At 44.9% G+C, this 23,685-nt stretch overlaps 1 protein-coding gene across 3 annotated transcripts in view; it reads right to left on the minus strand.

Annotated features, from left to right (window-relative positions):
* The window catches only part of NNT (nicotinamide nucleotide transhydrogenase), a 96,694-nt gene that overhangs the window by 69,590 nt on the left and 3,419 nt on the right, over positions 1 to 23,685 (minus strand). For 2 of the 3 annotated variants that reach the window (XM_029060077.2, XM_029060076.2), the window contains 2 exons: positions 9,504 to 9,709; positions 933 to 1,162 (listed from right to left, as the gene is read on the minus strand). In XM_029060077.2, the coding sequence (XP_028915910.1) occupies positions 933 to 1,162; positions 9,504 to 9,654 (381 nt within the window). In that variant the 5' untranslated portion in view covers positions 9,655 to 9,709. Of the gene's footprint in view, positions 1 to 932; positions 1,163 to 9,503; positions 9,710 to 23,685 lie in introns of those variants that run through there. The other variant, XM_039911501.1, reaches the window with a different exon arrangement.

The following is a 23,685-nucleotide window of genomic DNA, read 5'->3' on the forward strand; positions in this document are numbered from 1 at the left end:
TGCTCATCTAAGCATGGAATCCCCTGCCTTAGGGCAAGCACAGGGGACTTTGCTTTATGCACTTATACAAAATCAAACTTACCGTCACTCTGAACTGCAACGTGGATACAAATTCCAAAATGCACAAAAAACACCAAGAATTGACTCACATCTGACTCAGCTCTTACTGACATTTCTTACCATCTAAAGCTTCCAAAGATTAATAGATTCAATTGTTTTTGAAAGAAGGTTTGAATACTTACATTTACAAAACAGAATTTACTTAAGGGGATTAAACCATTTTGTATTCTGCTAGTTTAAATAGGACTACTGCCATCAGGTGTACAAACTCACAAGACAATACCCAGTTGGCTTGAATGGCAGTATCCACTACAGGGCAAATACTTGGTCCATCAATATCGTCTTCTCACAGTGATTCATGCTGCTCTAAACTTAAACCATTAAGAGTACTATGAAATTAAAACTGTTTACTGCCCCTTCCTGAGCATACATGTTTCTTTTCCTCCAAGTAGTCCCTCATGGCAGAGTTACACTATCATGCCTTGTGAGGGTCCAAAGTTTGCCAAACATTCAGTGCCAAGCTGAGCTCTAATCAGTATCAGACTTTCTTTTCCATAAAACCTAGGATAAAAGCTCACCCATGAATATTTAAAAAGTACAGACACCACTAGGATGTGACTTTTCCACCGGCAAAAAAAACCCAGGTTTTTTTGGAAAAAGACTTCACCTCCCAGAAGGCAGCACATACATGAAACGACAGTCCTTCTATTGGGAATTTAAAGACAGACACAGTCTGGGGGAATAAAAATGATCTCTTAAATTAAATAATGAATAGCTATATGTCCAGTCACAGAGAAGATTCAACTATTTGGAGAGAGGAACCAGGCAGCATAAGGAGAGGACACACTGGGAAGATAAAGAACAATAATTACTTTGACGACCACGTCTGACGCTAGGACTTCCTTTGTCCCCTGAATCTGAGCACCTGCTGCCCTATAATGATCATCCGAGAACTTGGAGGCTTCTCCAGCTCCTGATTCCACCACGACATTGAAGCCCTGTTTGACCAAAGCTTGCACGCCCGCTGGGGATAAAGCCACTCTCTTCTCATTCTGGAAAATCTCCTTAGGAACGCCCACTGTCAGCTGCTTGTAGGGGACCCCTGCAAACACACAAAGTTGGAGAGACATAATAAGAGCAGACAGAGGTTACTGGATTATGGCCTTCTGTCGAGAAAAATCAATATTGGGAATACATTTCATCTTGATAGGTGTTCACACTAAAAACAGTAAAGAACGCTTTCCCTCAAAGAATGGGAAAATGTTACGCATTCTCTTACCTGGAAATTTCAAACATTTTCTTCAACCCCTATTAAAATCGTGGCCTGGTAGAAATAGCATGGGCCTGGGAGTTAGGAGATCCGGGTCTGATCGTGGTTCTGACACTTGCCTGCTGTGTGGCCTTAGGCAAGTCACAGTGTCTCTGTGACTTAGTTCCCTCTACTATCAAATGGGGATTCGATACCTATTCTCCCTCCCATATATGATTGGAACTATATGGGAATCCCATGCAGGACTGGAACTGTATATGATTGGATTATCCTGTATCTACCCGAGGGCTTGACACATAGAAAGCACTAACAAATACCACAATTATTAGTAGTATTATAAATATTATTCTTCATGAGGTTACAGTGCTTTTTAAATACAGTAGGAACAATCAGGATATGTGTGCTCATAAGGGTTGAAAATTGATAAAACTATTTAAATTAATGTCTGTCCCTTAGACTGTAAGCTCCTTGTGGGTAAGGAACATGTCTACCAATTCTGTTATAATGTACTCTCCCAAAAGCTTAGTACCATGCACTGGGCCCACAGAACGAGCTCAAAAAATACCATTTAAAAAAAGAGTTGAATTGGAAGTGGAATGGGAATAGACCCCTCTACATCGAGCTCAAAAAATACTATTTAAAAAAAGAGTTGAATTGGAAGTGGAATGGAAATAGGCCCCTCTACATTCCAAAATATTAGAATCAATATCTTATGTCACTGGAGCACAGACTTTAAGTGACCAGAATTTATTTCTTGTCAATCTCATCATGAATCATCTACTAGTCACAAACATGAGAGTGGAGGAGCAGTAGGGGAGAAGGAGCTTGGGAAGAGGAGGAAGGAGGAGTCTGAGCCTCTCTGCTGTAATACAAATCAAAATCTCACTCTGGCTTGGCCACTTTTCAAAAGTTTAAAAAAAAAAACACAAAAACCTACCATGAACATGCATCTTTCCCTCCACCAACTGGAACCTATTCTTAGCAGAACACTGTCCTGGGAACTTGTACTTATAAATGATCCCTGCCCCCAGGAAGCTCACCAGAAAAAAGGAGATTCGGTACCTGTAGTCATACCTATCAGTGGGAAATCATCCCTTTTTTTCATTCATTCAATCGTATTTATTGAGCACTCGCTTGAAAAGTACCATTCAACAATAAATAGAGAGAATCCCTGCCCACACCAGGCTGACAGTCTAGAAGACGGGAGACAGACATCAAACAACTAAATAGGCATCAGTATAAATAGAATTATAGATTTATACACATCAAAACAAGAAAACAAGCATCAGTATAAATAAAATTATAGACATATACATATATACATAAGTGCTGTGGAGCAGGGGGGAGAGCAAAGGGAGCAAGTCGAGGTGATGCAGAAGTGAGGAGGAGCTGAGGAAAAGGGGGCTTAGTCTGGGAAGACCTCTTGGAGGAGAAGAGCATTCAGTAGGGCTTTGAAATGTGGGAAGAGTGATTGTTTGGTAGATTTGAGGTAGGGAGGTGTTCCAGGACAGAGGTAGGACATGGGCCAGGATAGGTCGACGGCAGGATAGGCGAGGCACAGTGAGAAGGTAAGCACCACAGGAGTGGAGTGTGCGGGTTGGGTTGTAGGACAGAAGGAAGGTGAGGTAAGAAGGGATAAGGTGATGGGAAGCTTTGAAGCCAATTGTGAGTCGTTTTTGTTTGATACAGAGGTTGACAGGCAACCACTGGAGATTTTTGCGGGGGGGGGGGGGGTATGCCCAGGGCGATTCTGTAGAAAGATAATCTGGGCAGCGGAGTGAAGTATGGACTGAAGTGCAGAGAGACAGGCAGTTGGGAGGTCAGAAAGGAGGCTGATGCAGTAATCCAGTTGGGAGAGGATAAGTCCTTGTACTAAGGCAGTAGCGGTTTGAATGGAGAGGAAAGGGAGGATCTTGGCAATGTTGGGAAAGGGAGACAGGCAGGATTTGGTGATGGATTGGATATATGGGGCAAATGAGAGGGCAGAGTAAAGGATGACACCAAGGTTGCGGGCTTGTGAGACAGGAAGGATGGTTGTGGCGTCCACATTGATGGGGGTGGGAGTGAGGATAAGGAGCTCTGTCTTGGACATGTTGAGTTTTAGGTGGTGGGAGGACATCCAAGTAGAGAGGTCCTGAAGGCAGGAGGAGATGCGAGTGTGGAGGGAGGGAGAGAGAATACAGATATAGATTTGGGTGTCAACCACATAAAGATAATAGTTGAAGTGATGGGAGACAATGAGTTCTCCAAGGGAGTGAGTATAGATGGAGAATAGAAGGGGAACAAGAACTAAAGCTTGGGGGACTCCTACAGTTAGGGGATGGGAGGGGGAGGAGGAGCCCACGAAGGAGACTAAGAATGAATAGTCAGAGAGAGAAGAGGAGAACCAGGAGAGGATAGAGTCCATGAAGCCAAGGTTCGATTACCTATTGAGGAGAAGGGGATGGTCCACAGCGTCAGAGACAGTTGAGAGGTCAAGGAGGATTAGGTTGGAGTAGGAGCCGTTGGATTTGGAAAGAAGAAGGTCACAGTGACCTTTGAGAAGGCAGTTTCAATGGAGTGGAGGGGGCGGAAGCCAGAATGGAGGGGGTCCAGGAGGAAAGGAGGAGAGGAATTCGAGGTAGCGAGTGTAGGTGACTCACTCCAGGAGTTTGGAAAAGAAGGGTAGGATGAAGATGGTGCGATAACTGGAAGGGGCTGTGGGGTCAAGGGAGGATGGCACAACTGACACACAGATGAGAGCCAATATTCCCAGGCTGCCTTTGTGCTGCTGGAGTTAGGGTTATCTGGAAAAAGACAAGCTAGTCAATCAGTCAGTCAATCATATTTATTGAGTGCTCACTTTGTGCAGAGCACTGTACTAAGCACTTGGGAGAGTAAAATATAACAATAAACAGACACATTTCCTGGCCACATTGACCTAGGTAGGTATCCATAGAATGTGAGCACTCTGATTGCAAAACCATTCTTTTCTTTATATTTTATGCTCCTAAGGTATTCAGTACAGTTCTCTGGGTACAGGAAGTCCCCATTTGATCTCTGAACACAATTGGCATTCAGGATAGCATAACGTCCACAATAATCATCCAGTACAGCATTCTGTACACAATTGGTACCAAGTATGCATCCAATGAATGCTAATGAATAACTCATTATAAGTGCATCTATAATTATAAGCTCCTATATCAGGTGTACCAACTCTACTGTACTCTCCAGAGTGCTTAGTATGGTGCTCTACCCATAGTAAGTACTCAATAAATACCATTGATTGATTTTCCTGAATTTCACGAACTCTCTCTATAACAAAGTTTCATATATAATGGTGTAAAATGGGCAAGAGTCACACAGTATTGAAAGTGGTATTACTTAATGGGTGCTCTCTTGGGGTGGTGCATTGTGCTAGGCATTTGGGCAATACAGAATAACAAAGAGACACATTCCCTACCACATTATGACAGAACAGACAAGCATAAAAATACTGAAAACTAGAATGGTCAACATAAATAATTGAGTAAATGCATATATATGCATATATGTAAGGGCTAAGGAAGGTGTGGGTAATTTAATAAATGGTGGAGTTAGCCAAAGGAATGATATGGCTCAGAGTGCTGGGAAATTCACTGGAGAAAGCTGTTGGAGGAGGTGAAATTTTAGGAGTAATTTAAAAGTGGGGAAGGAGTTAGTGTGAAGCTGAGGGGACAGCATTAGCAAAGGACAGAGACAAGAGAGTGGAATACAGAGCACAGCTTCTGCTTTGGGAAGAGTGAAGACAAGAAGTTGGGGAATAGTAGGTGAGAAGAGCAGATAGGTAACGCATAAGGCGGAGGGCCTGAAAGTGACGGTGAACATTACTGTCTCATGTGGAGACACAAAGATTCAGTGGAGGATTTTGAGATGTGGGGTAGCATGGATTCAAGAAGGTTATCTGTGCAGCAGTAGCAGCAGGGTATAGTAGAGATGGGAGTGGGAAGAGGCCAGAGGCTGAGTGATGAATGACCAGAGCTTGATCTAGGGTGGTAGCTGTTTGGGTGAAGAGGAAAGAGCCAGTCTGGGAAATGTTTTAAAGGAAAAACGGGCAAGATTTGGCCATCAACTGAATATGAGAGATGAATGATGGTAGAGAGTCTACCTTTATTCTACCTTCCCCTGCTTGACCGTCAGCTACTTGAGGACAAGGATCATGTCTACTAACTAATTTACTCTTCCAAGAACTTAGTCGAAAGCTCTGCACAGAACAAGCATTCAATAAACACTATGATTGACTCTAACATGAAAACCCTTAGATCAGTTAATCAAGAGTATTAAGTGTTTCCTGAGTACTAAGCACTTTTATTAACATTATTATTATTGTGCTATTTGTTAAGTGCTTATTATGTGTCAAGCACTGTTCTAAGAGCTATGGAAGACACAAGTTAATCAGTTTGGACCAATCAGTTTGAATACAGTCCCTGTCCCATGTAGGGCTCACACTCAAACTAAGTCTAACCACTGAACTACAAAAGAATGTAAGAATGTATGATGCCCAATACGTGGAATGATAGATTAAGAAATGGCAGACCCAAGTTATTTTCTTCCAGGAATCTTCAGCCTCAAGCTACCAGAGTCCAAACTCACAATTTAAAAAACAAGGTGCAGTCTTACACCCTTTGCTCTGGCTCCAGACTGAAGGAGAGTTACCATCCCACTGTTCTTAGGTTGAAAGAAAATCAGAGAGGCAGGAGAGAGACACAGACAGAAGCACAAAAGACAGGGCAGAAGAAATGGAAGACTGGAGAAGGGGTGGAATGAAAGAGCACTCCAATAAAAAATAAGAATGACTAAGACCAAAGATTTTCCACATCATTTGCTAGAGTACATCTATTTGCATTTCAAAAGAATCAGATGAGTCCTTCGACTAAACTAAACGTGGTTTTTTTTTACATGACAAGGTACATTCCCATTTCCACGGAGCAGTTACATAATTAAGGACTCTGAAGTCCATTTATACATATCTGAATATTACATAGCCAACAACTAAGCTCCCAGGGATAATGGCTAGAAATTATCTTAGCTCACCCCTGAAGCACATGCAATGACATGTGGAGTGCAAAGAATACTCTCTCCCTTCCTGTTTATGTGGTCTTGACTTATGCTGTCGAGTCATTTCCGACCCATAACAACTTCATGGACACATCTCTCCCAGAACACCCCACCTCCATCTGCAACCGAATCATAATGTGTCCATAAAGTTTTCTTGGTAAAAATACAGAGGTGATTACCATTGCCTTATTCCTCATAGGAAATTTGAATTTCCGCCCTCAATTCTCTCCCCTGCCACTGCTGCTCAGCACAGGAGAGTTTTGACTTGTAGCAGATGGTTTTCCACTCGCTAGCCACTGCCCAAGTTCAGAATGGAATGAGTACACCTCTGCTTGATTCTCCCTCCCATAGCTGAGACTAGTAGAGTACTGGAAACTCTCCAGGTGCGATCCTGAGCAGGGGTTAATGTGGTAAGGGCAATATAACCTGCAGAGCAGCTGGCTAAGCTAATTTATAAAATGGCTACTAAACACCCTGTACTTACTTGCAAGGTAAAGTGGCTGAAAGACGCTGCTGGTGTCCTGGTCCTTTCCTACCTAAAAGCATGTAATAATTCTCATGGGAATGAAAAGGAATTAGCCCACCAGCTACCAAATCATCTTATGTCAATTCTGGTGAATCAGCTCCTTTGAAAAACCCTGGAACCCTGCTAGGCTGCACTCCATAAACATAACCATGTCCCCTAATTTCTGCTAATTTCCCAACCTGTGGGCGAAATTCAATCACATCAATATCGGGTTGCTCTTTCTGAAGCTTCTGGCCTAATCAATCGATGGTATTTAGTGAGCACCTATTGTATGCTTAGTACAATACTAAGAATTTGGAGAAGTCTTCCTCCATGCTTCTTCTGCCTTTTGCTCACCATATTTTCATGGTGCTGGTTAAGTGCTTACAGTGTGCCAAGCACTGTACTAAGTGCTGGGGTAGATACAAGATAATAAGGTTGGACACCATCCCTGCCCCATCCGGGGCTCAAAGTCCACGGAGAAGGAAGAACAGTACTGAGTCAGATAAGGTAACATTTTACAGATGAGGCCCAGAGAAGTTAAGTGAGTTGCCCAAGGTCACATAGCAGACAAGTGGCACAGCTAGAATTAGAACCCAAGTTCTCTGACTCTCAGTTCCATGCTCTTCCCAACTAGGCCACGCTACATCCCGTTTATATGTACTGGCCCCTTGGCAGAGTTCTAGAGTGCCAGCAGTGACTAAAGAAAGGCCACCCAGCATTTTATATGTGCCCAATTCTCCCCAGAACAAGCTATGGAATCTTTCCACAATGGGAGAGGTATGTTTACTTACTATTTTACCCTCTAAGAGGTGAGTTTGGGGGTGTGATTGTGCATCTGATTGGCTCACATACCCAAGACATAGACCCCAAGGATCTCGATATAGCGGGATCACAAGATGCTATGTTCATGTGCCATGCAACTCATTAAACATCTCAGGTTACAGCTTTCTCTCAATATGAAACGGCTACAGATAAATCTTGAGCCTGATAAAAATTATCAGGGGAAACTAACCATGACTGGGATACAGCAGAGAGAGATGCATCACCCACCTTCAAGAGAGGAATGAACTAAAATGATCTCCTCAGAGGTTAACCGAGGGTTTGATTAACATCAAAGCAGGTTGTGATTTCTTTATCGTAACAAAAAGAAAACGTGGAAAGGAGGAGAATCTAACATTTTTAGATACCACCTGAACAAAAATGTATTGTTCAGGTTTTCCAGGACTCTATTTTACAGTAACTGGGAATAGACAATGCAGCAGAAACAATATTAGCAGTAACAGTAGCAGCAGTATAATAATAATAATAATTACAGTATTTGTTTAGTACTATGGCAGGCACTCTACTAAGTACTGGGGTTGGACACAAGTAAATGGGGATGGACACAGTCCCTGTCCCACCTGGGGCTCACAATCTCAATCTCCATTTTACAGATGAGACAGTTGAGGCAAAGAGAAGTGAAGTGACTTGCCCGAAGTCACAGAGAAGTGGATTAGAACCCAGATCCCTCTGACTCCCAGGCCTCGGTTCTATCCACTAAGCCACGCTGCTTCTCTATCTGAATTGGATGGCTGAGAACTAATTGGGAAAAGCCTCTTGGAGGAGGAGGAGTAATTTTAAGAGGAGACTGAATATGGGTATTATCCCTACTTGTTTTGTTGTCTTTCTCCCCCTTCTAGACTGTGAACCCATTGTTGGGTAGGGATTGTCTCTATCTGTTGCCGAACTGTACTTTCCAAGCACTTAGTACAGTGCTCTGCACACAGTGAGCACTCAATAAATACAGTTGAATGAAAGAATGAATGTAGACTGTCAGATTTCGGGAGTGAAGGACTTTGACAACAGGGGTACAGCATAGATGAGAGAATGAAAGTGGAAGAGGAGAGAGTAAGGTGTAGCTGAGTTAGAATGAGAGGAGGGAAGAGAATAAGCTGAAGATGTGTAAAATGGAGCCCGAGAATGAGAAGCAACCACAATAATGTGCCAACCACAAAGGAATTTAAAACTTTCTCCTGAAAGTATTTCACATCCACAAAATTTATCTGGACTGTCGTTTCATTACCTCAACCTTTCATCTAATAATAATAATGATGATGGTATTTGTTAAGCGTTTACTATGTACCACTGTTTTAAGCACTGGGGGTAATACAAGGTAATCAGGTTGTCCCACATGGGGCTCACAGTCTTAATCCCCATTTTCCAGATGAGATAACTGAGGCACAGAGAAGTTAAGTGACTTGCCCAAAGTCACACAGCTGACAAGTGGAGGAGCTAGGATTCTATTTAGTTGCCACTGTTTTTACGAGATGTTCTTCCCCTTGACTCTATTTATTGCCATTGTTCTTGTCTGTCTCCCCCGATTAGACTGTAAGCCCGTCAAACGGCAGGGACTGTCTCTATCTGTTGCCGACTTGTTCATTCCAAGCGCTTAGTACAGTGCTCTGCACATAGTAAGCGCTCAATAAATACTATTGAATGAATTGGAACCCATGACCCCTACCTCCCAAGCACGTGCTCTTTCCACTGAACCATGCTGTTTCTCTATGATGCAAACACTCATACCCATGTAAAGTGAGGCTAATTTACCTGGTTTTACAGGTGCCTGGGACCAAAGTGTCTGGTGGGTATGAAATGGTCGCAAAAACGTTGCTTTTCCAGGTAGCGTCTTACATGGCCCCAAGTTGCTGAAAACAGGGCTGGAGCAGCTGGTCACCGCAGTCCGCAGCAAGTTTGCCATGTCGATGTGAAGTCAGCGGGGGGTGGGAGGGGGCAACTCAACCCCTGCCACAGTTCTGCAATTCAAGTGACATACAAACACGCAATTTTTAAAAAATCAGTATTTGTTCAAGGAATACACCTTACACCTACATCAAGAATTACTGGAGAAACACTCTTCTGAAGAGCTTGTAACACAGACCCATTAGAGTGAATGAAGATAAGGTTATTTCAAGTGGTGGCCAGTCTGCTATTCGACCTGGAGAGTTTACTAAATAAGGTGATTTCCCACTCAAATCTGTAAGCCCCCAAAGGTCAAGGTAAGGCCCCCTTCATTTCCTTTGAGCGGTGTTTCACATAGGACAATTGGGTGTAAATTTATGAAAAATTTATTAGTAATTTGCAGCTCCCTTACAGATGTGTAAGAAAGAAGCAGCACTGTGGCCTAGTGAAACTCCCACGGTCCTGGGAGTTAAAGGGTCTGGGATCTAGTCCCAGCTCTGCCACTTGCCTACTGTGTGGCCTTGGGTAGATCACTTCTCTGTGCCTCAGTTTCCTCACCTGTAAAATGGGGATTCAATATCTGTTCTACCTCCAACTTAGGGAGGAATTGAGTGATTGATTAAACTTAGACTGTGAGCCCTGTGTAAGTCAGGGACTGTATCTGACCTGATTATCTTGTATCTACCCCAGAATTTAGTACAGTGCTAGAAACAAAATAAGAGTTTTGTAAATACTGCAATTATCATCATTATTAGGTGTAATTTCACATATTGCTCATCCACAGGCATGAGTTAGACATACCTAGTGTAGGCCTTGATTTAAATAAACCCATCATTCAGACAGAGACACACATACACATTATTGCCAGTTGTCTCGTTTTATAATAGGCCGTTCAGTTTTCAGGCGTGGTCTATGCCCTGTCCAGTACCAATATGGGACTTTATCTGTACACATAGCCAATTACTTTTTTAAAAATTTTAGCACCAAGCCTGCCTCTGCCTCATTTACTACTGCCATATTCCGCAAGCTAGTCATGGCTCCAGAGTTCATGCAGTGCCAGAAAGGAAACACAAAACTCATCGTCATCTATGGTATTTCTTTAGTGCTTACTGTGTGCACAGCACTATATTTATTGCTTGGAAGAGTACAAACCTCTGAAGCAAACAGGAGTTTTGGAGGCCCCCGGGGAGAAATGCAACAGAATGGACATACTGCTGCAAAAATGGCTCCCGTGATAGCATCATGTTATTCATTCAATAGTATTTATTGAGCGCTTACTATGTGCGGAGTACTGTACTAAGCGCTTGATGTTATGTTCTGTGCCTGGTGTAACATGTGACATGTGGCACAGTAACATGCAATGTTACTAATGTAACATTGTAATGTTATTAATATAACATGGGTCACCATGTCCACTGCTCACTAGCTGGTCTATCCCACACAAAATAAGAAAGGAGATGGGGCTAAGAGACGAGGCAAGATACTTTGAATCACTCAGAATCATATGACATATGGGATAAGAAATTGGTGCTGCCACTTTTGTAAAAAATTAACTTTTACCTAGTTATATTCACAATGCGGGCTACAGCTGGTATTGAAATGGTAGAATGACCTTGTAGTCCCCCCTTCCACTCCCCCCGCAATCCTGACCTCTACATTAAAAAAAAATCTGCTCTATTCTTGGCTTCGCCAAGTATGTCACTGGGAAAGGCGCTTACTAACCTCACTGGCATGAGAGTTAAACAACGATAACATGCCCCATCTCCAAACCTCGCAAGGTCCCTGAGAGATAATGAACAAGAGAAACTGACATATTAAGACTGATAGAGTAGTTTGCCCTCCCCAGGGGAGAAGCACCATAGAAAAGGCCCAGCCAATGGATAGAATTATCTAGTTGAAAATTATCCAAGCCCTTCTTTGTTTCTCATCTTTCTATCTACTCCAATCTTTGGTGGTGGGCTGTTAATCATTCTTTCACTGCTGCCAAGCATATTAACTACTGCAGATGAGGGCCAAGGAGATCAACTGAAATTCAAAAAAATTCATCCTCCTTTGTTTAGCAGCTCTTAGAAAATATTTGGAGGGAGCTGAAATTTTTCGTTGCTTAAACCGAGGTTTTTAGAGTATCAGTCATTAAACAGTATTAACTGAGTACCTACTGTGTGCAGAGCAAGGTATTAGCACTATCAGAGTGCAACAGAAGAGGGTCTCAATGCTCCTTGCCCCATCGTCATAAGGCAAAACATCCAAAGCATCCTCCTGACTTAGATTTTTTTCCTAAAAAAAAGCAGCATAGCCTAGGATAGAGCATAGACCTGGGAGTCAGGACCTGGATTCTAATCCCGGCTCCGCCACTTGTCTGCTGCGTGACCTTGGCCAAGTCACTTCGCTTTTCTGTGCCTCAGTTACCTCACCAGTCAAAAGGGGATTAACACTGTGCGAGCCCCATTTGGGACAGGGACTGTGTTCAGCCTGATTAGCTTGTATCTACCCCAATGCTCAGAACAGTGCTTGACACATAGCACTTAAATACAATCATTATCATTATTACTATCATTCCACTCATGGCTGACAGTGCTCTTCTTCAGTTGGCATTTCCAGCCCAATGTATTGCAGAGAGCTTTTCCGTTTAGGATGATAGCTTACGATGAGCCATGCTGCACGTATGGGTTGGATTTGGGGCAGGCACAACGGGGCTTCATTACCAGGAGAAGCTTCCACTGGACAAGTCCTAGCCAGGCCTCTGAGCCAAGTTGGGACAACTGGGGCTGCATTAAACCTCCCTATCCCTTAAGGAGGGGGAAGAAACAGAGCCTGACCAAGGCAGATAATATTTCTAACCGGACTCAAGTCCTTAATGAATTCAAACGGTAAGACCAGAATAAGAACAAACTCCAGTGGGTTCTTAGGAATAAGGCAATTCCCACGATGCCCTGAACGATTTGGGACACAACCACCAGCTTGAACTGCTTGGCTAGACATTCTACATTCTCTACAAACTGAAATGGATGAATCACCCCCAAATCTCTCTAAAATAAGTAGCCTGCTCAAACGAAAGCTCTAAATTTAGTAGGCATGTCGGCTTTTCACTTGGCGGGTGCAGTGGGTTTTGGCAAGCTAATATTTCACCCTACCACAGCCACCTGTCACTGCAGGATGATTTTTAAAAAAATTTCCACTGTGATCAGGGTTTAAAAATCAAAGAAAGCTGTACACTAACCTTTTCCTGTTCTCCTTCCCAGCCCCCGATGGAATCCATCTCTGCTTCTGTGGCTGAGGACATCATGAAATCAAATCCCTGAGCATCTACTGCCTCTTAAAAGCACTCTGGCTCTTCTTTCCCTTCACTGACAGATTCAAACAAAAAGCTCTGGGAAGTATGGGGTTACCAAACTCTCACCTAAGCTCACCTCCTCCACTCTTCCCATATAATAACAATAATAATTATTGAAGTATTTGTTTAGCACTTACTGTTTGCCAACACTGTACTCAGCAATGGGTTAGACACTAGATAGCCATGCTGGATAAAGTCCCTGACACATTTGGAGTTCACAGACAAAAAGTTATTTAATCTCCATTTAACTGATGAGGAACTTGAAGCAGAAAGTAAGTGATTTGCTCAAGGTCACTCAGCAGGCAAGTGGCAGTGTGAGAAGCTATGTGGCCTAGTGGAAAGGGGACAGGCCTAGGAGTTAGAGGACCTGAGTTCTAATCCCGGCTTTGCCATTTATCTACTGTGTGACCTTGGGCAAGTCACTTAACTTATCCGTGCCTCAGTTACTTCATCTGTGAAATGGGGATTAAATCTGACTGTAAGCCCCATGTAGGATAGGGACTGTGTCCAACCTGAACTTGTATCTACCCCAGTACTTAGAATTTTGCTTGGCACATAGTAAGAGTTTAACAAGTACCATCATTTTTTTATTAGTAGTAGTGATATGTGCAGACCCAGGATTAGAACAAAGGTCCTCTAACTCCCAGGCCCTTGCTCTTCCCATGAAGCCAAACTGCTTTTTATGGAATCAAATGGGAATAACAAGAATTGATCCCAAACAACATAAAGGTTATACGAAAGGTTCAGAGAAGCAGTGTGGCTCAGTGGAAAGAGGACGGCCTTGGGAGTCAGAGGACATGGGTTCTAATCTCAGTTCTGCCACTTGTCAGCTGTGGGCAAGTCACTTCACTTCTCTGGGCCTCAGTTCCCTCACCTGTAAAACGGGGATTAAGACTGTGAGTCCCACAAGGGACAATCTGATTACCTTGTATTCCCCCAGCACTTAGAACAGTGCTTGGCACATAGTGAGCGCTTGAGAAATACCACCATCATCATCAAAAGGTGGCTGGAAAGGTCCTCTAGACAGAGTTCCTTGAGGGCAGGGAACATGTCTACCAAGTCTGCTGCACTGTACTATCCCAAACATTTCATACCATACTCTGAATATAGTAAGCACTCAATAAATATGATTGATTGACTGTGCCCAAGGTCATTCAAAAAGTCAAAGCCAAATGAGACTCCTGACCCTCCAATTAGTCTACCCTTCTTCTAGTGTGTGAACTAGGGGAGGGAAGCCTGGGGCCACTGCTCCACACACTGAACATTAGGGTACCCCCCACCTGTCCCCACCAAAGGTATGCTGCAACTGAGACCTGAATTTCTCCACGGTGTTTTCTGAACCCTCACAGAAGTCCACAGAACATTATTCCAGTGTATTTCATGTTTAGTTCACGTACCGACAGAGGTTCAGTTGCCGGGTCCCTGATTCCGTACACCCATTTTGGGGTCACCGGTCTTAGCTGCAGGAGGAGGGGCTGAGGCAGACATGTGGACCTTCCCTTCTGCCCAGAAATGTGCTCTAACCAGAGCTTTTTAGTTGGCCAACCAGCTGGGCACCACGTGGCAGGCTAAAACAGTTCCAAGGGGGGGGCCTCCACGTCACCCCTGGCTTGACGCACTCCGCGCATGCTGATTCAATGGCTTGGAACAAACTGTCTCTAGGTCCATTTGTAGAGGGGAGAGAGGGGCAGGTAGAAGCTGCGGCTGCATTCATTCATTCATTCAATCGTATTTATTGAGCGCTTACTGTGTGCAGAGCATTGTACTAACCTTGGTAAGTAGAGCCACTTGGTCCTGAGCTCCCCACCCTCAGGGTTTCGGGGCCCCCTGGTGTAGCACCTGAGACCACCATACCTCCCTCCCCACCTGCTAGCAGCAGGGGCAGAATCCCCGCAACAACTGCTACGACTCTGGGAAGTTCTCAACTAAACTGATGAGGGATGAGCTGCTGGGAGCGAGGAGAAGCAGCATCGCCTAGTGGATAGAGCACAGGTCTGGGAGTCAGAAGGACCTGGGTTCTAATTCTGACTCTCCACTTGTCTGCTGTGTGACCTTGGGCAAGTTGCTTCACTTCTCTGTGCCTCAGTTACCTCATCTTTATAATAGGATTAAGACTTGTAAGCCCCTCGCGGGACAGGGACTGTGTCCAACCTGACACGGTATCTGCTTAATGCTTAGCATAGTGCCTGGCACATATTAAGAGCTTACAAACACCAAAACAGGAAGGAAAAAAAGAGAAAAAGAAGTCCAAGGACTTTTCATGCAGCAGGGAGTCAGAAGGATTTAGGTTCTAATCCCAGCTCTGCCACTTGTCTGCTGTGCTTGGGCAAGTCACTTCACTTTACTGGCCCTCAGTCACCTCATCTGTAAAGTGGGGATAAAGACTGTGAGCCCCACATGGGACAAGGATTGTGTCCAACCTGACTGGCTTGTATCTACACCCAGAACAGAGCCAGGCATATAGTACACATTTACTATAAATTCTTTGTAGTTCACTGTAAGTTTTTGAGGGCAGGACTCATGTTTGCCAACTCTACTCTTCCAAGGGCTCAGTACAGTATTTCTGTACACAGTAAGTGCTCAGTAAACACTACTAATTGATTGCTACATTCTTGCTTCGCACTGAATTGTCTAGTTATTTCCCGTTTTTTTTCTCTTCCCATTTTAAGCTGTGAACACCCTACAGGCCATTTCCAGAAATAATAAACCAACGCTCATGATGAATTATAATTAAGATGATGTAGGGGATCACCAATAATGAATCAATAAATAATAAATGAAAACAGTGAATAAAAACAACAATAATCACAGTGAAGATCAATATGACCCCACTATTGAGGTCTGTTTCAAAAAAGGCCACATCTACAATCCACTCTGCAAGCTAAGAGTAATCCAAGGCCTACTACCAGAGGAGAGCAATAGACAATTAAAGGATGAGTTTGGCAGGATGATGGTGGAAGATTTTCCCATTTTGAGCAACAAAGAGACAGAACAATGGGGTGTGAGGAAACTCAGTGACACTGCAAATACAGTGGACTTTGAATAAATGGTGTATAGATTCTGTTATATTGTGTTCTCTCAAGCGCTTAGTACAGTGCTCTGCACACAGTAAGCACTCAATAAATACAATCGATTAAGGGAGTCTAAGCTCCTCAGCAGACTACATTCCTGTGAGCACAGAATGTGTCTACTAACTCTGTTGTATTGTTCTCTCCCAAGTGCTCTCCACATAAGTAAACACTCAATAAACCCCACTGATTGATTGGATAATGACTGCATAATAACTGTGATATTTGTTAAGCACTTATGTGCCTAGCACCATGGCAAATACATACAATCAGATTAGACACAGTCCCTGTTCCACAAGGTGCAGCATTCTGGCAAACCCTGAAACTGATAAGGGGAAAAAAAGTGCAACAAAATGAAAGGGAAATCAAAAAAACTGCCAAGACCTAGAAGCTTCAGGGATGACTGGTTTTAGCAGCCCCAACTAAAGAGGAATTTAGGAGGAGGTGAGGGGGTTGGAGGGAAGAAAGGCCTGGTTTTAAGACACCAATAGACAGTTGCATCTTTTAGAGATACATACACAGGAATATGGATTTTTAGAAAACATGGGGAAGCTAGAAGTTGCACAGATTGGCAAATCAATCAGTATTTACTAAGCACTTACAGTAGGCAGGGCACTGTCCTAAGTGCTTGGGAGACTACAGTACAAATCTGACTGATGACTAGCATGAATGTGCCAGAATAAGGGCAGAAAGGATTCAGGGGGTTCCCTTGTGATGTCCCAGCAGCTGAGTATAAAACATAGGCACATTTGACAACCCTGAGCACAACGGAAGCAGTTTCTCTTGCACTCTAGAGAATCCTACATCTGACTCCCTCCCTCCTGGAGGAGAGTGTAGTCCCTTCGATCCCAGAGGCAGATCGGATGGGAGCCATCTCCAGTTCAACTCCCAACCTGAGCACTGTGCCGCAACTGGGGGATGCCAGATTAGCAGATTAGGGAGCCTCCAGTCAATCAATCAATGGTATTTAATGAGCACTTACTTTATGCAGAGCACTTGGGAGAGGACAATATTTCAGAGTTGGTGGATACGTTTCCTGCCCATAATGAGACTATGGTCTACAGGATGTGTCCAGATGCTCTCTGCCCACAGCTCCTACAGGCACGGGATCAAAACTGTACCTCCATCTCGTTTATCTTACCACCGACCCCTTGCTCCCATCCTCCCTCTGGCCTTCAACTCCCTCCCCCTTCACATCTGACAGACCCCAGCTCTCCCCATCTTCAAAGCCCTATTAAAATCATATCTCCTCCAAGAAGCCTTCCCTGGCTAAACTCTCAAGAGGGTAGGAACAAGAACCAAAATCATTGAAGGCTGAGATCGCGAAGCCTTCAAAAAACCGCACCTCTGACACCCTGTTTGGCCTGGTTCCTCTTGCCAATTGAGGGATATAACAGGGGAAGGCAACAGTAATCTCATCAGAGTTTATTAAGCATCTTTGTGCAAGGAACCTTACTTCGCACCTACTGTTGTGGAACTTTGGGCAAGTCACTTAATTTCTCTGTGCCTCAGTTCCCTCACCTGTAAAAAAAGGGATTAAGAATGTGAGCCCCACGTGAGACAGAGACTCCGTCCAATCTGAAAACTTTGTATCTACCCCAGGGTTTAGAATAGTGCTCGGCACACAGTAAGTGCTTAACAAATACCAACATTATTACTGGATGCAGAGCACGGAACGGAAGCCGGTGTTTGACAAACATACAACTAAGGAAAAACACATTGTTCCTGCTTTTGTGTCACTTTGGACCAAATGGGGGAAACAGTAGACATGGACTGATGAATACACAGTATGAATAAAAGCAAGAGAACACGTAGAAGTCAGAGACGCAAGTGGGTCCAGGAAGTTGGAAATCATCATAGTTCAAGAAGTGGGAGAACTGGAGGGAACTAAGCAGATAATAGCCTGCTCATCTTTTAGAAGATCTTATAGCTGGGGACATTATTCGGTTTTGGCTGGCTTATTAGAGGTAATTCCATTAATCCATTTATGTTTACACCATGCCGATAGGAAGGGTACGCCTCCAACATCAATAAATTCACAAATGAATAAAAATAGGTCCACCAATAATAGTAATTTAATTGTGGTATTTCATAATCATTAATTGCCAAGCACTGTACTAAACACCAAGCTAATCAAACCAGACTAATATTGGGGATTCTGCTAACCCAAGCAAGACTGTGGCCATGTCACGAGAGGTTTTTTTCAGAGGGAGAGGGAAGGGGAAAGGGTCTGTTCCCAATCCCAGAGAAGAGTATTAACTTTACCATCAAAGGAAAACAGCAGGGCTGTGTGACTCAGCCTGTGAGACCAGGCTTCTTGACTATGTACATAACAGCTTAGCCTGGAACAATTAGAGAGAGAAAAAGCTGGGAAATTTTAGAGCTAGACCCAAGGCTGCTGAGATATGGGGATTTCTGGAGAAAGATTTCAAACACCAGAGACCAAGTACTACCCGGACTGATTCAGAAAGGCAGTTTATGTCTGTCAGGTGCTTCCTTGGTGAGGAGTTAGCCAAAGACAACAGGCTGGCTAACTCTTCCCTCACCCCCATCCCACAAGCCCTGCTCTGGACCACAGTTGGATTCCAGGTGGGAGCAAGCCTTCCTGGGGGGCCCTAACTGTGAACACCCACTCCGCATTTCCCTTTCCTGGCCCTGCCTGAACCAGAAGAAAATCTGTTGCTTCCACATTCACTTTTATTCAATTTCCCCAATAATGGCTTTTCACAAGCAGAACTGCAAGCTCTCTCTACTCAAATCTCTCCTAATTGTTCATCTGCAATGTCTTGTGTAGAGGTGGTTGATCACAATATTTGATATTAGATTACTAGCTTGAGTGTCACGTTGCTCGGTTCTCTCCAGGAGAGCATGTGACTGCATGGGGTACCTCAGGTGAAACAGGAGGCTGGCCAATGACCCTTAGGCCCTGGAGGGATGAATGAGGTAATGGTGGCACTTAACTTCATGCAGCACAGTCCAATGGGAAGATGAATTTGGAAGCCAGAAGACCTAGGTTCAAGTCTCAGCTTTGCCCCCAGCCGGTTATATAATCTCCAACCAGTCTCTTAGCCTCACCGTACCTCAGTTTCCTCAGCTGTAAATGGGGAAAATGACATCTACTTCTCCCTACTTCGATGGGGAAAAAACACCTTGTTATTTGTACATTGCTTTTTACATTTCCAAAGCACTTTCACATCAATTATCCCATTTTATCCTCACAACATCTCTGAGATAGGGCCTCATTTTACCAATAGAGAAGCAGAGGTCATCCAGCAGGCAAGTGGCAGAGAGGGGCCCAGAACCCATATTCTTGTCCACACTGCCAAGATATCTGATGTGAAAGCATTTTGAAGAACTAAAAGGGCTCCACATATAAAAACACAATATAGTCAGGTGAAAGCATATCCACAATGAACAATGCTGTGAAATGAGGTTCTAGAACTGCCAAAGATATGACGACCCACACACAGATTAGGGTGACCTCCCCCACAGGCATGGAAGAGGAACAGGGAAAGACCCAGGGAATCAATCCATTCATCCAAGATGTGGGGCGGAGACCTTAGGGGAGATTACTTGCAGTTACAAAACAGGGCAGAAGGGGATTTCCATGCCAATTCCCTTAATGAAAAAGGCAAAAGTGGAGTCCGGGTGAGAATGAGTCCCACAAGTATAGGGGAGACAGACACCCATTTTTAATCGTATTTGTCAAGCACTTACTATGTGCCAGGCACTGTACTAAGAGCTGTACAGGCTAATCAGGTTGGACACAGTCCATGTGCCACATGGGGCTCACAATCCCCACTTTATTGATAGAGGTAACTGAGGCACAGAGAATTGACTTGCCCAAGGTCACAGCAGACAAGAGGCAGAGGAAGGATTAGAACTCGGGTCCTTTTGATTCTCGGGTCCATGCCGATTCCACTAGATCAGGCTGCTTCTCCATTTGAGTGTAGCTGGGGACAGAAAAACTCAGTGCACAAATGAACTGCAGAATCCAGGGAGGGAAGAAGGTAAAGTTCATACGACAGCTCATATGTCCGTTTGGGAAAGTGGCATTCAATAAAGGGTGACTGACCTACAGGTGAAAAATGTTGAAGAAGAAGGACAGAAAACTGAGCCATCCTAGGCCTAAGGAACAGAGGTATGGGGGAAATATGATCCAATTTTTTAATTATAATTTTTATACCATTTCTTAAGATCTCTATGCCAAGCAGTATTCTAAGCACTGGGGATTCAAGATGATCACATTGGACACAGTCCCTGTCCCTCATGGGGCTCACAGCCTAAGAGGGTGGGAGAACAGATATTAAATCCTCATTTTACAGAGGATACTCTGAAGACAAGAGAAGGTCACCCAGAAAGGTGAGCGGCAGAAGCAGAATTAGAACACAGGTCCTCTGACTCCCAGACCTGTGCTTATTGGTATAGCGTTTTCATTTTCCTGTAGAACATTTACATTACTTATCTCATTTTTCTCTTCTGAGGATCTCTCTGAGGTAAGGAAAGGCAGGTATTATTTATTATTCCAGTCGCAAAGACGAGGAAACGGCAGCCCAAAGAGGTTAAGTACCATGGCCATCATCGCCCAACAGACCAGGAGAGCCGCGGTAGGGCTAGAATCCCCTCCTCCTCCATACCTTATCTCACCTTGGCTTCACGGACTCTGTCCTCTCCTGGTTCTCCTCTTACCTCTCTGGCCGATCATTCTCGGTCTCCTACGCTGGATCCTCCTCCCCCTCCCATCCTTTAACTGTTGGAGTTCCTCAAGGGTCAGTTCTTGGCCCTCTTCTGTTCTCCATTTACACTCACTCCCTCGGTGAACTCATCCGCTCTCACGGCTTTGACTACCATCTCTACGCAGATGACACGCAGATCTACATCTCCGCCCCTGTCCTCTCCCCCTCCCTTCAGGCTCGCATCTCCTCCTGCCTCCGGGACATCTCCACCTGGATGTCGGCCCGCCACCTAAAACTCAACATGAGCAAGACTGATCTCCTCATCTTCCCTCCCAAGCCTGGTCCGCTCCCAGACTTCTCCATCACCGTGGATGGCACGACCATCCTTCCCGTCCCGCAGGCCCGCGATCTCGGTGTCATCCTTGACTCGTCCCTCTCATTCACCCCACACATCCTATCCGTTACCAAGACCTGCCGGTTTCACCTCTACAATATCGCCAAGATCCGCCCTTTCCTCTCCACCCAAACGGCTACCTTACTATTACGGGCTCTTGTTATATCCCGGCTAGACTACTGTGTCAGCCTTCTCTCTGACCTCCCTTCCTCCTCTCTCGCCCCGCTCCGGTCTATTCTTCACTCCGCTGCCCGGCTCATCTTCCTGCAGAAACGATCTGGGCATGTCACTCCCCTTCTTAAACAACTCCAGTGGTTGCCTATCGACCTCCGCTCCAAACAAAAACTCCTCACTCTAGGCTTCAAGGCTCTCCATCACCTTGCCCCTTCCTACCTCTCCTCCCTTCTCTCTTTCTACCGCCCACCCCGCACGCTCCGCTCCTCTGCCGCCCACCTCCTCGCCGTCCCTCGGTCTCGCCTATCCCGCCGTCGACCCCTGGGTCACGTCCTCCCGCGGTCCTGGAACGCCCTCCCTCCTCACCTCCGCCAAACTGATTCTCTTTCCCTCTTCAAAACCTTACTTAAAAATCACCTCCTCCAAGAGGCGTTCCCAGACTGAGCTCCTCTTCCCCCTCTACTCCCTCTGCCATCCCCCCTTTACCTCTCCGCAGCTAAAGCCTCATTTTCCCCTTTTCCCTCTGCTCCTCCACCTCTCCCTTCCCATCCCCACAGCACCGTACTCGTCCGCTCAACTGTATATATTTTCGTTACCCTATTTATTTTGTTAATGAATTGTACATCGCCTTGATTCTATTTAGTTGCTATCGGTTTTTACGAGATGTTCTTCCCCTTGACGCTGTTTAGTGCCATTGTTCTTGTCTGTCCGTCTCCCCCGATTAGACTGTAAGCCCGTCAAACGGCAGGGACTGTCTCTATCTGTTGCCGACTTGTTCATCCCAAGCGCTTAGTACAGTGCTCTGCACATAGTAAGCGCTCAATAAATACTATTGAATGAATGAATGAATGAAAGAATTTGTACTCACTGCACTGGATCCCAGTGCCCATGCTTGGTTTCACCAAGCTCCACCTCGAGTCCGATTTCAAGCGCTGACAGATCCAATCAATCAGAGCAGCCAAGGGGAAACAAACCTGGGGCCCTGGGTGCAGAAGACAAGCTAGGGAAGACCCAAGCCAGCCTCCTTCAAAGACCTCGGGTCACCTGTACCTGGGATGGGGATTGCAACCAGATGATTGGATATGAGCAACAAAACACAAGCTCCAGTGCAGGCAGGAGGCCACGGTGCAGCAAGGAGGTGCCTATGGACAGACAGCTCGATCCTGCACTGGGGTGGTCGATTGTGGGACCCGAAAGACTGATGTGAAACATGTCGGCTTGGAGGAGGGGGCCACAGGGGTAACTGAGCTTCGGGGGTTGGGCTAGAGGTTCCCATACCTAGAATCTATGTATCCGGCTCATCCTCGACGTGTACTTGGAGCCAAATCAGATTATTAGTGTTGGGAGACATTCTGCTGCCACGGAATAATAATGATAATAATAATGATGGTATTTGTTAAGTGCTTACTACGTGCCAAGCACTGTTCCTCTCCATCCAAACTGCTACCATGCTGGTACAAGCTCTCATAACATCCCGACTGGATTACTGTGTTAGCCTCTTCTCTGATCTCCCTTCTTCCTGTCTCTCCCCACTCCAGTCTATTCTTCATTCCACTGTCTGGTTCATCTTCCTACAGAAACGCTTTGGGTATGTCACTCCCCTCCTCAAAAAACCTCCAGTGATTGCCTATCAACCTTCACTCGAAAAAAAAACTCCTCACTCTTGGCTTCAAAGCTCTGCGTTACCTTGTCTCTTCCTACCTGACCTCCCTTCTCTCTTTCTACTGCCCACCCGGAACACTCTGATCCTCTGCCACTCACCTCCTCACAGTCCCCCATTCGCGCTCCTCACAGTCCCCCATTCGCGCTCCTCAGTCCCCCATTCGCACTCCTCAGTCCCCCATTCGCGCCTGTCCCACCGTCAACCCTTGACCCATGACCTCCTGCTGTCCTGGAATGCCCTCCCTCCTCACATCCACCAAAATAACTCTCGTCCCCTCTTCAAAGCCCTACTGAGAGCTCACTTCCTCCAGAAGGCCTTCCCAGACTGAGGCCCCCTTTCCCTCTGCTCCTCCTCCCCTCCCAATTCCCCCTTTTCCCGCCCTCTGCTCTTCGCCCTTTCATTCCCCTCAGCACTGTGCATATTTATATATATTACTCTATTTATTTTAATGATGTGTACATCTCTATGATTCTATTTATCTTGATGATATCTACGCCAGACTACTCATTTTGTTCTGTTTTGCTTTGCTGTCTCTCTCTCCCCGGTTTAGACTGTGAGCCCGTTACTGGGCAGGGATTGTCTCTGTTGCCTAACTGTACATTCCAAGCGCTTTGTACAGTGCTCTGCACAGAGTAAGTGCTCAATAAATACTATTGAATGAATGAATGTTCTAAGCTCTGAGGTAGATACAAGGTAATCAAGTTGTCCCACGTGGGGCTCACAGTCTTAATCCCCGTTTTA

The sequence above is a fragment of the Ornithorhynchus anatinus genome, chromosome 3 (genome assembly GCF_004115215.2).
Source record: "Ornithorhynchus anatinus isolate Pmale09 chromosome 3, mOrnAna1.pri.v4, whole genome shotgun sequence".
Lineage (NCBI taxonomy): Eukaryota > Metazoa > Chordata > Mammalia > Monotremata > Ornithorhynchidae > Ornithorhynchus > Ornithorhynchus anatinus.